This window comes from Lutra lutra, chromosome 1 (assembly GCF_902655055.1).
Source record: "Lutra lutra chromosome 1, mLutLut1.2, whole genome shotgun sequence".
Lineage (NCBI taxonomy): Eukaryota > Metazoa > Chordata > Mammalia > Carnivora > Mustelidae > Lutra > Lutra lutra.
The window spans coordinates 173,455,765-173,471,401 of record NC_062278.1 but is presented as its reverse complement, the minus strand read 5'-3'; the positions used below and the strand labels follow the sequence as shown (position 1 = coordinate 173,471,401).

The 15,637-nt window shown below is 37.7% G+C and overlaps 1 protein-coding gene across 2 annotated transcripts in view; it reads left to right on the top strand.

The window, feature by feature from the left end:
• The window catches only part of GRM7 (glutamate metabotropic receptor 7), a 945,741-nt gene that overhangs the window by 769,183 nt on the left and 160,921 nt on the right, over positions 1–15,637 (top strand). For both annotated transcript variants that reach the window (XM_047746126.1, XM_047746115.1), the window contains exon 8: positions 6,460–7,395. In XM_047746126.1, coding sequence (XP_047602082.1) covers positions 6,460–7,395 — 936 coding nt within the window. The remainder of the gene's footprint in view (positions 1–6,459; positions 7,396–15,637) is intronic.

Sequence of the window (15,637 nt, the reverse complement as noted above, 5' to 3'; positions counted from 1 at the left end):
GTAGATTATTTAGACTGAACTATTATGAAGTCTGTTCTTGATGTATAATTTAACACATATTTATAAGTATGCATAATTGTATTTTGTTCCTTTAGACTTGGTGGTTTTAGGGGCAAAATTGTATTACTCCTACCCACGTCACTTGTTTATTTCATATGTTCTGCTGCTATAGGCATTTTAAGTTGTTTGGCCAATGACATTATGAAATGTAAGTCTGGAGACTTTACTGACTATGCAAATCTGTAATTTCATTACAACTTCATACTTTCCCATTAAATCATAACACAGTATCACTGAGCATTTCCTGTTACCCATTCAGACTTTTAATGAGATACTGCATCATAAGGTCAAGAATAAAAGACCAGGGAATTAAATCTCTGTGATCAGTAGCTTCTTTAAAAAATGCAGATTTTCTTTGTTACCCCAGCCCCTTAGAGAGTATAATTCAGTAGTTCCCAAACCTGTCTACATTTCACCTAAGGAGCTTTAAAACACACTGATGCCTATTTGAAAATTTTAGAGGATCCCCAAATGATTCACATGTGCAGGCAAGTTTGGGAACCACTGGCTTAATTAAAACTAAAGGCTATACCAGCATCATTTATCTACATTTATCTACATCTTGGATCTCCAGGGGCTTCATGGTGAGATGAAGCTCTGGGTTCCTCCATGAAGCCCAGGGTCTACCATAGTAAAAAGCCATTCCTGGCATTCTTCCTAGAGTACATTGAAAAAAAAAAATGTGATTCTTATAATTAAAGTTTGAAGAAGTAGAATCTGAATTAGTAAGTGTTTTTATTATAAAATAGCAGCCCTGAAATTCTGTTTCATAGTCTAGTCATGCTGCCTAAGGCTTAAAAATAGAGACTCAGTCTTATAAAAGAAAGGAAGAAAGAAAATAAAAAGAAAGTCATTGAGTGCTGCTACAGAATTCCTTGTGAAGCTCTTGGTGGCCCCTCCACCTTGCCCACTCCGCCCTCTCCACCTAGAACGAAAACCTAGCTCTTTTGTAGTATTAAAACTGCAGCATTCCTTTGCAGGTTTCCTAAAAAAAAGCCTTTTTCATAAATTAGACAGAACAAATGTATTTTAATGAACAAATGGTATTTTAATAAGAAAGCTCTTTTTAAATTAGTTCATTCTATTAGGGTTTTAATAAGTAAAAAAATAATATTGTAGAGAATTATGCAATAAAAGTGCCAGCCAGCTTGGTCTACAGAGTAAGCTTTGGAAACATGAAAATGGAATTTCACTAAAGAAAATATTCCTGGAGTAACAAAATTTTCTTTCAGATAGAAAATGTCTATGTAGGGAAAAGAACAGATCTCTTCTAGATAAAAATGATACATCAAACAGTGTTTATAAAAATTCTATCTCTGTTTGAGTTCTGCATTTGGCAGTAAGACAGCAACTAATTTGGTTTTATTTTAAAATTCCAGTGATTATAAGGTCTGCACATTCCCTGTGGAGCAGCTAACTCTCTACGAAAGCCAGACCTCAATCTTTGCCAGTCACATGTGCTAGAGAACTTCAGCTGACAGGTGCTTTTTCATTGTTTCTCTCTGAGCCAGAAGCAGTGGAGTCACAGCTTATGGTCAGAGTCTAGGGCTGTACCACTCTCTTTTAGGAGCATCCCCCAGACAAGACACATGTGTCTGATCATATGTGCTTTGAAAATCCCTTTTCCTTCTGGGGCTATCTACTCTCCCTGTTGGAATTTGAATTATTGGCTAATTGCCTACAGTCAGAAGGTCTTCACATACTAGATGCTGAAGTAAGAAATAGTGTATTTGTTACAATGTTTCATTGCAAGTAGTAGACTATTCGGGAAATATTGGTCATCAACTAAGGAAAGTTTATCATTTCATGTTCAAAATGCAGGGGTACAGTTGTACATGTATTTGTTAATTTGGTGATATCATCATGCCACTGTTAAAGAATGATTAATGAAGACAATTTAGATGATACAAACTAATTTTAACACATCATGAACTAGGCAGTCTCCTTGCAGAGAACCACAAAATGGGGTGGAAGACAGAAAACTTTTTACAGGATAAAGATTAAACAAACAAAAGACAGAAAATACCTGATTGGCTGGGACCCTATAGTCAGTCTCTTTTGGGGTTGGTTCAGAGTTGGCTTGGCATTTGGGGACCGGCTGACTGGATACACTCTGTGTCTGGTCAAGTGAAACCTGTTTATAGGGACACACAGCCTATTCAAGTTTGGTTTTCTGACATGTCACCTGGTTTTCTGACAGATAATGATAACTTGTTTTTATATTTGTATAAGCCCTACTTCTATTCCCATAGATCAAGTGTAATCATATGGCTGACTGGATACACTCTGTGTCTGGTCAAGTGAAACCTGTTTATAGGGACACACAGCCTATTCAAGTTTGGTTTTCAGACATGTCACCTGGGAAGGGGTGGCTCCATTTTGGGCCTAGAAGTTATTTCAACATCAAAGACACAAATTCTTTTTATCTATTTTTTCCCCTATCCTCAGTATACTGGCTTCTTCCCGTAGCTTGTCTCTTTATGGTTAAAAATGGCCGCTGCAGCTCCATACATTACATTTGCACACATCAAAGTTCAGAGGCTAAAGACAGTATAACTCTTCTTTGTGTCTCTTTTAAGAGTGAAGAACACTTTCCTAGGACACTACATCAGGCTTATTTTTGCTTGCATTGGCTAGAACTCTATATTGTCTCTTTCCTAAATCATTGATCTACCTATCCATATAATACATGTGCCACACATAGTGTTAATTGATAGTTCTGTCAATAAGGGTCTCTTCTCTTGCTAACAGCTAGGATTTCAACATCTCTTCCCCATGAGCCAGCTACTGAGCAGATCCAGTATCCAATACCCATCCACACTGGCATCCAGAAGAAAATGCATTCTTACAGAGAATTTAGAACTGTATCTTCTAAAGAAAATAGTAGTTAACATCCTAGCCCTTTTTTTCTAATCTTTCAGTACCTTAACTTTTGCTTTCCAAGTATGCCTAACTGAAACATGGTTTTGTTGCAGCATTCAAAATGAAATTGAAATTTGCATTCCTACTACCCTCTGGCAAAATAAATTGACATTATACTTGAGTTGTCATAGTCCTAAATGATTATTCTCCCTTCAATAAGTACCCATGGGCGTTTGCAGCTGACTCTTTCTTCTTGAAACAAGCCACTGAAGTTGTGTGATTGGGTATAAATACACACAAATCAAATGTATCACTTTAAAAAAAATTCTCACTTACTAGAACTTTTAAAGGTTAGTTGGTACCTTCATTGAACACAGTATATTTTCAATAATGATCTTTGTTGGCAAAGCAAGTAAATTAGACTTTTGTTCATTTGGTGCAAAAGGCAACTTTATTGCTGTAATGTATACAATTAAACTGAGTTGAGATGTACTTTAAATGAAAATTGAAAACAAATTAAGTAATCAGTCAACGTAATGTTTGTAGTTACAGCTCTTGTATATATTTGTATAAGTTAAGGGGGAAAAGAACGCTATTCAGCATTGCTGGGCATTTTATTTTATTCCAAGTGGGGAAAAATAGCTGGCAACATTTAAAATTGGCTATAAAATATTACAGATAATGATAATTTGTTTTTATATTTGTATAAGCCCTACTTCTATTCCCATAGATCAAGTGTAATCATATGGTGTATTACTACCTACTAGTGTTAGAATCAGGCAATCTCAAGTTTAGCTAATGAAATTTATTTATAGAGGGTTTTTTGTTTTGTTTTTATTTTGTTTTGTTTTGTTTGTTTGTTTTCGCTTAATCTTTCTTATTAACCACGAGTAAGACCTTTTAATTTGACATTTGGGAACATTTGTATTAATGATAGCAGTTTTTTAGATTCCAACTTACTGCAACTTGACATTTGTAAAGTTAATGCCTATCTCTTTCTCTCTTATTACAAATTATTTCTTTAATTTTATGACTTTGGGGTGGTTGCCAGTGACTTACTGCCTCAAAAATTATGATGTTGAGAAAGAGATGATTATGTTTTATATTTAGTAAGATTTATTAGTGCTGACTTGGGCTTTGCATTAAGGCAAATGAGTTTACACGAGTCATCTGAAGATTCTTGGGTCCCTGCTGACAGTCATAGAAGGTTATGGTATTTTATGGTATTTTATGAAATATTTTATATTTCATGGAATATTTTATGAAATTTTATGAAATTTATCCATGAGCCATTTTTTTCATAGTTACCTGCATTTGATTTAGATTGTGAATATAGTTCTCATTCAAGTTTTGATGGAAGTGTCATATCCTGCTGTATATTACATCCTGTTTTAATATGACACTAAACTTCTAAGAACAATTAATTCATTTTCTTTCCCCCATATCTCTTAAAATTATGCATTTTTTTAAAGCCTCAGGTTTTCCAGTATTTTTCTAACCTATTTTTTGGTCCAACTGTATTAAAAAGTTATGGGGGATATCAGTTAAATTTGGTCATTGGAATTTATTCTGTAAATTAATTTGCTGACTCAGCACAGCTTTTGCAACTAGTAGATACTCAACATATTTATTTAGTACATACGTTTTTCAGGACTGTTGGTTGTGAGTAACAGAAAAGCCACTTAACATGTTTCAGCATAGCAGAATTTACTGACTTGCATAGGGATGAGGTCTAGGGAATCATGGCATGGCTACATCAAGTAGTTCAAACAGTCTAATCAGTAATTTTTCTCTTCTCTTTCTCTTTTTCAGTAATCCTTCCCTTTGCATTGACTTCTTTCTCTTATAAACTCCTTCCTTCTTAAAACCATGAATACTGGCATCTTTACATCCTAGAAACTGCCAGTCCAACAACAACAACAACAACAACAATATATATATATATATATATATATATATATATATATATATATTTAATTTATCTTAGTAAAAGTAAAATTAAATTCCTTTCCATTCTATAATGATCCTGTCCCTGACCCATATTCCATGGCTAGGAGGTTGGAATGTATTTGCTTTTGACAAAGTGTGGTCCCTAGAGAACCGCCAGCAACATTACCTAAGATTTTGTTACAAATATATACTCTCAGACCCCCTCCCATACCCAAACAATCAAAAGATCCTGCTGTGGAGCCCAGCCCACTGGGTGATAAAGAGTCCTCCTAGTGATCTTGAGGAATGCTTGAGCTTGAGAATCAGTGCAGTACACTAAATTGGTGAAGACTGGGTCATGGGAGCAAACCTCCCATTCCCTCCTACCCCCTGCAACAGGGCTTCCATGTAAGTTGCATCTTACAGCAAGCACATAGAAAATAGATCTGAGGAACTGATGTCAGGGAGGAGGAAGATCAGATGCTGTGCTGGCAAATGAGAGACCTCTGCTACAATGAAATTTCAACCCAGTAGTACTTTTTTTGTTTCTAATGGTATTATTTCTCAGAACACTGTTGACTATGAATTCCCCTCCAGAAGACCACTATTGTGATTAAGTAAATCGACATTCATCCTCCTCTAGGATATAGGTTTTAGTTTTAAATTTCATCTCCAAATAGGTACATGACCAATATTGAAGGATTTCCAGGGGATGCCTGGGTGCCTCAGTCAGTGAAGCATCTGCCTTCAGCTCAGGTCATGATCCTAGGGTCCTGGGATCAAGTCCCAGATCAGGCTCCCTGATGAGCCTGGAGCCTGCTTCTCCTTCTCCCCCTACCTGCTGCTCCCGCTGCTTGTGCACTGTCTCTCAGTTTCTCTCCCTCTTTATTTCTGTCAAAGAAATATATAAAATCTTTAAAAAAAAAAAAAGGTTTCTAGACCAAAGTTGTTTTTTTTTTCAATCAAATGCCTCCTAATTACTTAGATATAGTCAACTACCATTATAGCCTTCAGTAATGAACCTTGTTGATCCTGTGTGATTATATAATAGACTAGACTGAATTTTCCTTGAAAATTCTCTTTGACAATGGCAGTGATGTCTACAGAATTTTAGGGAAGGTGGTCAACATTGCAATATCATTCAAAATAATTTTAAAACATTTTTTTAAAAAGCAGCTAATAAGGGAGATGTGTGTAACTTTTTGCATTATTTAAGATTTTTATTTTGTTTTATCATAAGACTCCTCTGGGCATTTGTTGAAGAGCCAAAGGTCTTTTTACTTATTTTATTTTTTTTTATTTTATTTTTAGCATATTCTTATTTGGCAGGTCTAGGGTAGGAACAGGGGATTTGTACTTTTAGTTTCCACAGTGAATTCTTAGAATCAGGCAGGTTTGGCATACTCCATAGTGGTGAGAAGTAAGAATTCCAGGGTGGAATAGTTGGGGTCAAATCTTAGTTGTAGTTCATACTGACTGTGGGGGCGGGGGGAGTAGTCCCTTAATGTTGTCAAGTCTTCAAATGCTTCTGCTATCACTTATATTCAATTCTTTTCCTTTTCTCTGAACTAATCTGCCAGTTACCCCTTCTCATTTCTTATGCTGCAGATAGAGGACATGCAGTGGGGTAAAGGAGTCCGGGAGATACCCCCCTCAGTGTGCACACTGCCATGCAAGCCTGGGCAAAGAAAGAAGACACAGAAGGGAACTCCATGCTGCTGGACCTGTGAGCCTTGCGACGGCTACCAGTACCAGTTTGATGAGATGACATGCCAACATTGCCCCTATGACCAGAGGCCCAATGAAAATCGAACTGGCTGCCAGGATATCCCCATCATCAAACTAGAATGGCATTCCCCCTGGGCTGTAATCCCTGTCTTCCTAGCAATGTTGGGAATCATCGCCACCATCTTTGTCATGGCCACCTTCATCCGCTACAATGACACGCCCATTGTCCGGGCATCTGGGCGGGAACTGAGCTACGTTTTGTTGACTGGCATCTTTCTTTGCTACATTATCACTTTCCTGATGATAGCCAAACCTGATGTGGCAGTGTGTTCTTTCCGGAGAGTTTTCTTGGGCTTGGGTATGTGCATCAGTTATGCAGCCCTCTTGACAAAAACCAATCGGATTTATCGCATATTTGAGCAAGGCAAGAAATCAGTTACAGCTCCCAGACTCATAAGCCCAACATCACAGCTGGCCATCACTTCCAGTTTAATATCAGTTCAGCTTCTAGGTGTTTTCATTTGGTTTGGTGTTGACCCACCCAACATCATCATAGACTATGATGAACATAAGACAATGAACCCTGAGCAGGCCAGGGGAGTTCTCAAATGTGACATTACAGATCTCCAAATCATCTGCTCCTTGGGATATAGCATTCTTCTCATGGTCACATGTACTGTGTATGCCATCAAGACTCGGGGTGTCCCAGAGAATTTTAATGAAGCCAAACCCATTGGATTCACTATGTACACGACATGTATAGTGTGGCTTGCCTTCATTCCCATTTTTTTTGGCACTGCACAGTCAGCGGAAAAGGTAAGTGAAAATGCACACCGCACTGTTCATCTCAGAAATATGTTTGTTTTTGTAAATACTGGAACCGAATTGATTATAGATTATCCAGTATAAAATTGTGTGATCTGTCCAAATTAAACCTTCCAATTCATTCGTTACACACCCTCTCCTCTTATACATATGTTTCCTTGGGATAGGGGAAAAAGGCCACAGTCCTTCATTAGGATGGGGATGGTGATTACTAGCTCCCTCTCTTAGTGACCATCTAGGCTGTCGCTGTGGATTGGATCTAGTGTGTGAGCAACACCATGTATGAGTTGTCCATTTGCATATTTTTCATTTGCATATCACATATATATGTGTGTGTATCATAGATGAATATAGGGAAGTTTTGGTTGTCATTCCACCCTCAGCTCCCTAAAACTAGATATACATTAATCGCATCAAATGATTCAGAGAGTTACCAGAGACTCAACTTTCTAGCAGTGGGAGGGACAGTATATAGTAGAGCATGTGTCGTCAAGCTATGGAAGTTCAGAATTGGTAAGCCTTAATGTGTTGTCCCAGATATAGTTAGTATACATGTTCTCCACATATAGTTATGCATTTGTATGAATCTGTAAGTTAGGCAGCCCTAATGTGTTGAATCCTAAGACTATGAATGCATGTCTAGCTGTGGATTTGACAGGCATGCAAATTAGGCAAAACTAAAGCGTTGATTTTAGATGAGATTCATACACATCTGACTTTTATACTCACCTGGATATGGTTTTGTAGATATGCAAATTAGGCAGTTTTAATATGTTGGTCTTAATAAGATGCATTGTCCTTCATTCAGTAAAGTCAGCTTTGGCAGGGCAGTACAACTAAAACCAGAACCAAGACCTAGAGCCCTAACTGGTGTGCTGTATCAGAGAGAGTACACTTATGGCTTGATTAGAAGTTAGAACACAGGGAGTCTAGCCTGATTCCATGTTACTTTGGAGAAGTCCATAAAACATTCAAGGACTTAGTGCCCTGCATGAAGAAAGCAAGGACTGAAGTAGGAATCTCTACAAATTCACTAATCTGTGCCTCTAGGAATTAGTCGAATCTGAATTTTTCTTTGTTGCTTCTATTCTCATAGAATCCTATAATTAATGACATTTGGTGTTCCACCTGAGGAGATATATTTCACCTAAACTGTTTGATTCAGAAGATATCAGTTTGGACTGTGTGGGTTTGGGGGCTTTCTTATTTCTTTTTTCTTTTTTTTTTAAATGCATATGTTATAAAACCACAAAGAATTCTGCAACCAAGGACAGTGAGTGGTTCCAGATATGGTTTTAGTCATAAAGTGTCTTAGAGGAAGTTCTAAAATAGATGTTCAACGAGCATAGTATGTTTCCAACGGTATGTTTCAAATTCATAATGCATGTTTACTGTCTGTGAAACCAACTTGAATTGCATTTTATTGCTTCCCTCTATCCCTGGGCCAGGGGAATAGTAAAATATGAGTTAGGGTAGTGAAATGCAATAGAGAGAAAAGAAAAAGAATTTCCCAAATGTATGCTGGTAAGTTGATAACCATTGAACTTTTTATGGGAAATGATGTGTATCATCAAAGCCTATGAAGATAATAATTTTTTTTATTAAAACACAATTGCTTATGTAACAGGCTAAAAACATTAAATCCTTTTCTTGTAAATTTATTCTTGGGGAATGCAAAAGACAGGAACACCTGCAGCTGTCTTAAAGATGGGCCTTGGAGTAATGATATTTGACACTGCAAGGGTCTACCATTTCATTTGTCATTTCTAGCCATTTCTAGTCATGACTATGAATCTTTTCAGTAAGGTCAAGTGTATAATTGACTTGCTTAAAAACCTGAAAATGATACCGGGTTTCAAGAATTGAATTCAGTGATTCCACTTGTTCTACAAGGCCTTGAGCTGGTAGAACTGAACCATAGGAAAAATTAAGCTGTCTTTAAGTAGTGTGCTTGGTATCCTAGATTGGGAAGAAATGTATTTTTTCTTCATATATTCTCGGTAGGTTATGATGTTTTACATGGTTGATTGGCACAATTAAAGGTACTAAATTGCCAAATGGGAACAGTAAATTTTATTTGGAAATTCACACATCTTAAAGATAGGCATATGGCTACAGAAGTATGAGTGGTAAGTTAAAAATAGTTTTTGTACATGAAACCATGGAATTTAAATTGTGGAAAGTGGCAAATTGCCAAATGCAACAGAGATAACAGAAAAAGGCATCATTGCCAAGCTAGCAATATTCAGAATCACAGCCCTTACATTTTTTGTTTAGATCAAACAATTTGAGTGTTTTAAGTGGAAGAATTCCATTGTAAGAGGAAAAAAAAAAAAGATTAGGCAGTGAGTTCAGTAATAACTATTTACTGTCTTAGGAAATTGAGTTCCATTCTGATTATGCTAGGGATATCTTTGTGAAACTTCTTACCACTTGAGTTTGTTAGTACAGCATAAAGGATGAGAAATGTTTGTTTTCTTATGAAACATCAACCCTCAGTATATTTTTCCTTTTGTGAAGGATGCAGGAGATTACAGTTATCTTGTTTTATTGTTGCTAATCCTGTGATTTTTAGAATGGGGATCATGCAAAATGGTCAGGGATGGAAGAGGTAAACTTTAGCCATAAGAGAACAATCCTTGATTTTAGGAATTCTATTTAGATGACTGAAATGATTCAAGGAAACCCTGCAAATAGTTGAGTAATAGCAAGGTAGGAGTTAGCTGTTCTAGTGAAGTGTGGTAATGTCCCATGGCTATATACCGGTAAGAGCTGTTAGAGGACTAGATTACTTTCCAAGAACACAAAGGCTTGGTTTGTGGCTTATCTATCTTTTTTGCATGCAACCTGGAAAAGAGCATGCTTCAGGTAGGAAGGACATAAGCTACCCTCCCAAAATCTGAGAAACCCTGAAGATGCTATGATTATCCAGATTTTTTTAGCCAGTTATTGTCAGAACTTTCTAGGTAAACCAGTGTATCATTTTTTTACACATGGATGAGGAGACACCACTTAGCTCTACACCACTTAGCTCTGCAAAGACAAAGTAAAGACAAAGTAGACCTAGATATAACATGAGAGGAGTCGGAGGGTCTCAGAGGTCTTCCCATCTGTATGTGTTTGTTTAGGTAGGAGGTTGATAAGAACAGGAGAAAGTAAGTTATCAACAGGAGGTTGATAAGAACAGGCATTTTCTGCTCAGAGGAAAATATGAAAAAAGAGTAGTTGCATACAGGAAGGAGTGTGTGTCTTCTATAATGCCACCCACAGGCCATTCTTCTGCACACAGCTGAATAGAACAGCATGGATTACAACACTTAAATAATCGAATTCTTTGTTTTTTATTGAATTAATTCACTAGATGACAGAAATAAGGTTACTGTTAGCAATCTCTGAACCAGCTCAGGTTTCTTAACCCCATGGTTCTCAAAATTGTGTCTCTGATAATCCCCATTGGAACTTGATTTTAAAAATATTCCATATCTGCTCCTCCTGACTGGTTCAATAGGGCAATAGGGTGACCATCGAATCCTGGATTTTGTAACAAGCATGCTGGAAGTTTATCAGTGCAAAACAAGCATGCTTCTTAAAACTACCTGAGCATTTTCTTCCTAATCTACAAAATATGTCATTTAACTATTTCCTGATCTCTAGTTTTAGAGCCTTTAGGAATATATTAACTCTCATCTCAAGCAACTAGGAAGTGCAGACATCAAGGAACCAGGAGATAAGAAAGACATTATTCACAAAGACAAAGCCTAGACTCAGAAGGTCTGAATGAAGTGTTAACTCCAAGGTTGTAGCCAGAGACCTTACAAGGCAGGACCAAGGCATTGGCCCTGCAACCAGAGGTAGCAAGAAGACAGGAAGAATATATCCCGGGAGTATTTCTAGAAGGGTTTGGACTATAAACCAACATTTTGATCATCCACATGTAGCAGATAGCTCCCCAGAATTTGAACAAAAAGCAAACCAACCTAGGACTGATATTAGGGATCAGAAATATTTGTCAGGTAGATAAACATTTCCTAACCCATGCCCTACGCAGACATTGATAATCAATTACAGTGAGCTTCCCCTGAACCCAGGTGCAGTTTTAAAAATCCTTATCAACACAGTCTTTAGGAGGCCACTACCAATAAGTCAGAACTGGAAGAAATCTGAAATCCATGTGTCATTTCTGATTAATACTGGGCACTGACAAATGACCTTTGATACCTCTTCCCATTCAGCTCTTTGTTGTCCTTATGCAAGAGCCACTGGGTGGCTTTCATTAAAATTAATCTGGTTAAGTATAAACAATAGGGAAATGGGAGTGTGCTTAAATTAGTCTTTATTTTGTCTCTGATTATGCATCTCTTCTAAATTTTCACAATGCCATACAGAAAGGGGTTGTCCTAGCTCTCTTTGGGAATAATATTTTCTTTATTTCTTTTTTTTTTAATTTTTACTGTGTTATATTAATCACCATACAATACATCATTAGTTTTTAATGCGGTGTTCCAAGATTTATTGTTATGGGAGTAATATTTTCAAACCAACTTTGAATAGTGTGAGGCATCCTGTAGTTGTAGCACAAGGAATGCAGGACGGGCACCCAGAAACAGGAACTCCACTTCTGCTTCATGGAAAAATGACAAGTGGACTGAAGTTAGCAGGCAGAGGAAGCACTATGATAACCCAGTGAGAAATTACATCCACTGTCAAAAAGTATGGGATGGCAATTTCACCACATGGTACAGAGACTGAAGACACAGATTACGCTTAATGCAACTTTGACTCTTGCAAATATGAGGGTGTAAGAATAAAACTTAATAGAACCACATTTTATGGGAAAACTTTAAAACAGGGTGAATCCCAACATTTCATTCCCCAAATTGAACTTTTGGCAAGAATCTCATCTTTTCAAAGTGACAGACCAAGTTAATTTTAAATACTAGAATTAGTAAACTGAAATACCTGCTTTCCTTTCTCAGGCTGATATTTTCCCTCATGCTTATGTTGAATTATGCAGGGTCTTCCCTCTGATGCAATCCACGCCCTCCCCCCCCCCCCCCCCCGCGCAAGCCACCCTTTGATTTTGGAGGCCTGGGCTCTGTGAAAGAGTTAATGACGTAGTGAAGAGCAGCAAATCCAAATTTCAGAGAACTCTCTTTGGATTTATCCCTTTAAGCCAAGACAAGTTTATAAAGGTGGGAAGAACGTCAACACAGGGTATTTTGGGAATGTGAATTCCAGGGACAGTACTTGAGCAAAGGTGAAGCAGCTGGAGTTAAGAAAACTAAGTCAAGTAGCTCTTGTAATAGATGGACAAAAGATGGTGCTGGTTTGAAGAAGGCCTGAGGGACTAGAAAAGATAAAGCAGGTTTGAAAGCTGCTTTGAACATTTTGAACATTAAAAGAATATGAGAATATAATATGCCTTATCTTTCTTTTTGTGTTATGCTGCTTTGTTCCTGAAATGGAGATATGCTTAGAGATACTTTTTTATTTTTTTGAATTTTGCAAGTAGCAATTGCCCACTATTTAATTTGCCCACTAAAGGCAAGAGAATGGACTCTCTCCCATTCGCCATATATAGTTGTTGCCAACAGTCTGATGACTCTGCTTCTAGATACATAGATATTCACATATTCATAAACAAATACAAATGTCTTTTAAGACAAAAATCCTTACCTTCTCCTTGCATCTAAACATAATTGAGAAAAGTGTCCCATTGCATTGCTTAGGCTGAGGTCATTTGTGTACTCATGCTGTGATGGGCAAGCATACTGGTGGTTGAGGTCTTGCTTCTGTTGTTCAGTTTTGTCTGTTCAAATTCATATCAGAAGCATATGGAACCATCTCCTTTGTGCTTCCTGCTGCGACCTTGATGATAACTGAGCTCCTCTACAAACAGCACTCCGAAACCAGCTGTTTGCATGTCTGGTATTAGTCAATGACTTGGGATAACGCTCTCCTGTACTCCCCTCATGATGTATCAGCTAATTTCAAGTGCAGTCACCTAGGATAATTGGAGTCTTCACCATCTTAGTCCCTTTCTTTAGCCAGAAGAGCTAGTTCAGCAGCTAAAATTCAAGAGCCTTTGTAAAACTGAACTGAGTGAGAATAAGGAAATAGCTTACTCTATTAAAAGAAAAGGCCCTGCCATTAAAGGTTTGAACAGAGAGGTGCTCAAGAAAGAGAAATTGCTGCTAAAATGAAAAACTCAGCAAGTCTTGAACCAGTCCTCCGTGGGGTGTCCCCTGAGAGTCCAACGTGTCTTTCACTTTGAGATCTCAGCCTCCAAAGGATACAGTCCCAAGGACCCAGGCCTCACCTTTATAAATAGTACCAGGGCGTCAGACAAATCTCTGTTCTTTGGCATTTCTCTAAGCATCAAAGGCCACCTGTTATTTTCAGAAACAACTCTTCTCAAAGCATGGGAAATCATAACGGAACAGTCTGCTGATGAGCATCAGGGGGCTGCCATATCCAGGTTTGGGATCATGAGTTACCCATAGCACAGACCATAATACTGCTCTACTTAGTAAGTTTTGTAGGTCCAGGTGCCCTGTGGTCCTAGAGGGCAATTCCTCCATACCCTGTCATGCTGTGGAGCTCTGAACCTAATCACTGTACATAGTGGGAATGTGTCATTTAACCTTTTAGGTCCTAGGTTCCTCCATCTGCCCAATGTGTATAATCATTCCTACTTCTAGGTGTGTGTAGGAGAAAATAAGATCTTTAAATTGTTTAGTACAGTGTTTATAAAACTGATGATAACAGGTGCTGATAAGGGTGTGGAACAACTGGAACTCTCACATAATGCTAGTGGGAATGTGCAAGTTAGTCAACCACTCTGGAAAACAGTTGGGAAGGTTCTTAAAATGTTAAGCATGCACCTTCTGTACTACTCTAGCCGTTCTTCCTGTCTCTCTACCCATGAGAAATGAACCCACACACACTTGCACATAATTTTTTTTTGTAGATTTACTTTTAATAGTCAGAAACTAGAAACAGCCCAATGCCCATCCATAGCTGAGTAGATAAACAAGTTGTGGTCTAGCCATAGAATGGAATACTGCAGTAAAAAGCAATGGATTATTGATATGTCCAACAGCATGGTTAAATCCTACATAATTAGTCTCACTGAAGAAATAAAGACAAAAAGAATATGAGCTGTATAATTCTACTTATAGCAAAATATTTTTAACTTTGAAATTAATTTCCAGTGAGAGAAAGTAGATCATTTGTTTGCTGGGGATGGGTGGGAGACTGAAGAATTACAAAGGAGCACAAGGAAATTTGGAGGGTGATGTATGTATTCACTCTCTCGATTGTAGTGGTGGGTTCACAGACACATGCATGTGTTAAAGCTAATCAAATTTCATACTTCAAATATGTGCAGTTTATCATACGTCAGTTGCATATCGATAAAGCCATTAAAAATCGCTTTGCCAGAAACCCTCTTCCTTCTCTGATCCTCTTCTAGTTTCTTGAAACTGAATCATTAAGTGCTCTTATGCCTATAAGCCTATGTGCCAGTACTGAAACTATAAACTCTATCGGTAATGAAACTAGAATTATATAAATGAGTTACAATATAAGAGCTCTTCAAATACTCTATAGCCCGTGGTAAATGCTCAGTAAAGGAGAACTGTATCCTACCACCCAGGGTCCCCTTAGCAAAGACTGTTTTGTAGGTCAAGGCAAGAGAGTCCGCAGAAGGTAAAATAGTCCTGTATTTGGGGAAGCTGAAAGTAGAGGAGTTAGTATGGATTAGAGGAATGATAGGAATGAACTCTGAAGAGGCAGGGAGAGGTGAATTCTTGAAGGACCCTGTATGCTTGATTTTGTTTTTTAGTCAAGAAGGGGGAAATGTTCTGCAGTGAATTTTAGAGCAGCGATGTGTGGGACATTGTTGGATTTATGGTTTCAAAAGATTCCTCTTTGCTTATGAGTTATAGTTTGCATGATAGTTGTGATATTGTGATTTATAACAAGAAGGATATGTTTGCTCTTTGTTCCACTTCTGGCACAGAACTCCTAGAACCTCTGGAATTTATGAAGAGATGAAAACAATAAAAGTATCTTTTGCTATGTTACTGAGGTGACTTTTTGACTCTACTGAAGGATAGGGACTGGTTACCAAGAGAGCCAGCCATGTTATTAGAAAGTTGGAACTTTCAGTCCCACTCCCTGACTTGCAGGTTGAATGGATTGCCACTGACAAGTGACTTACTTAGTCAAT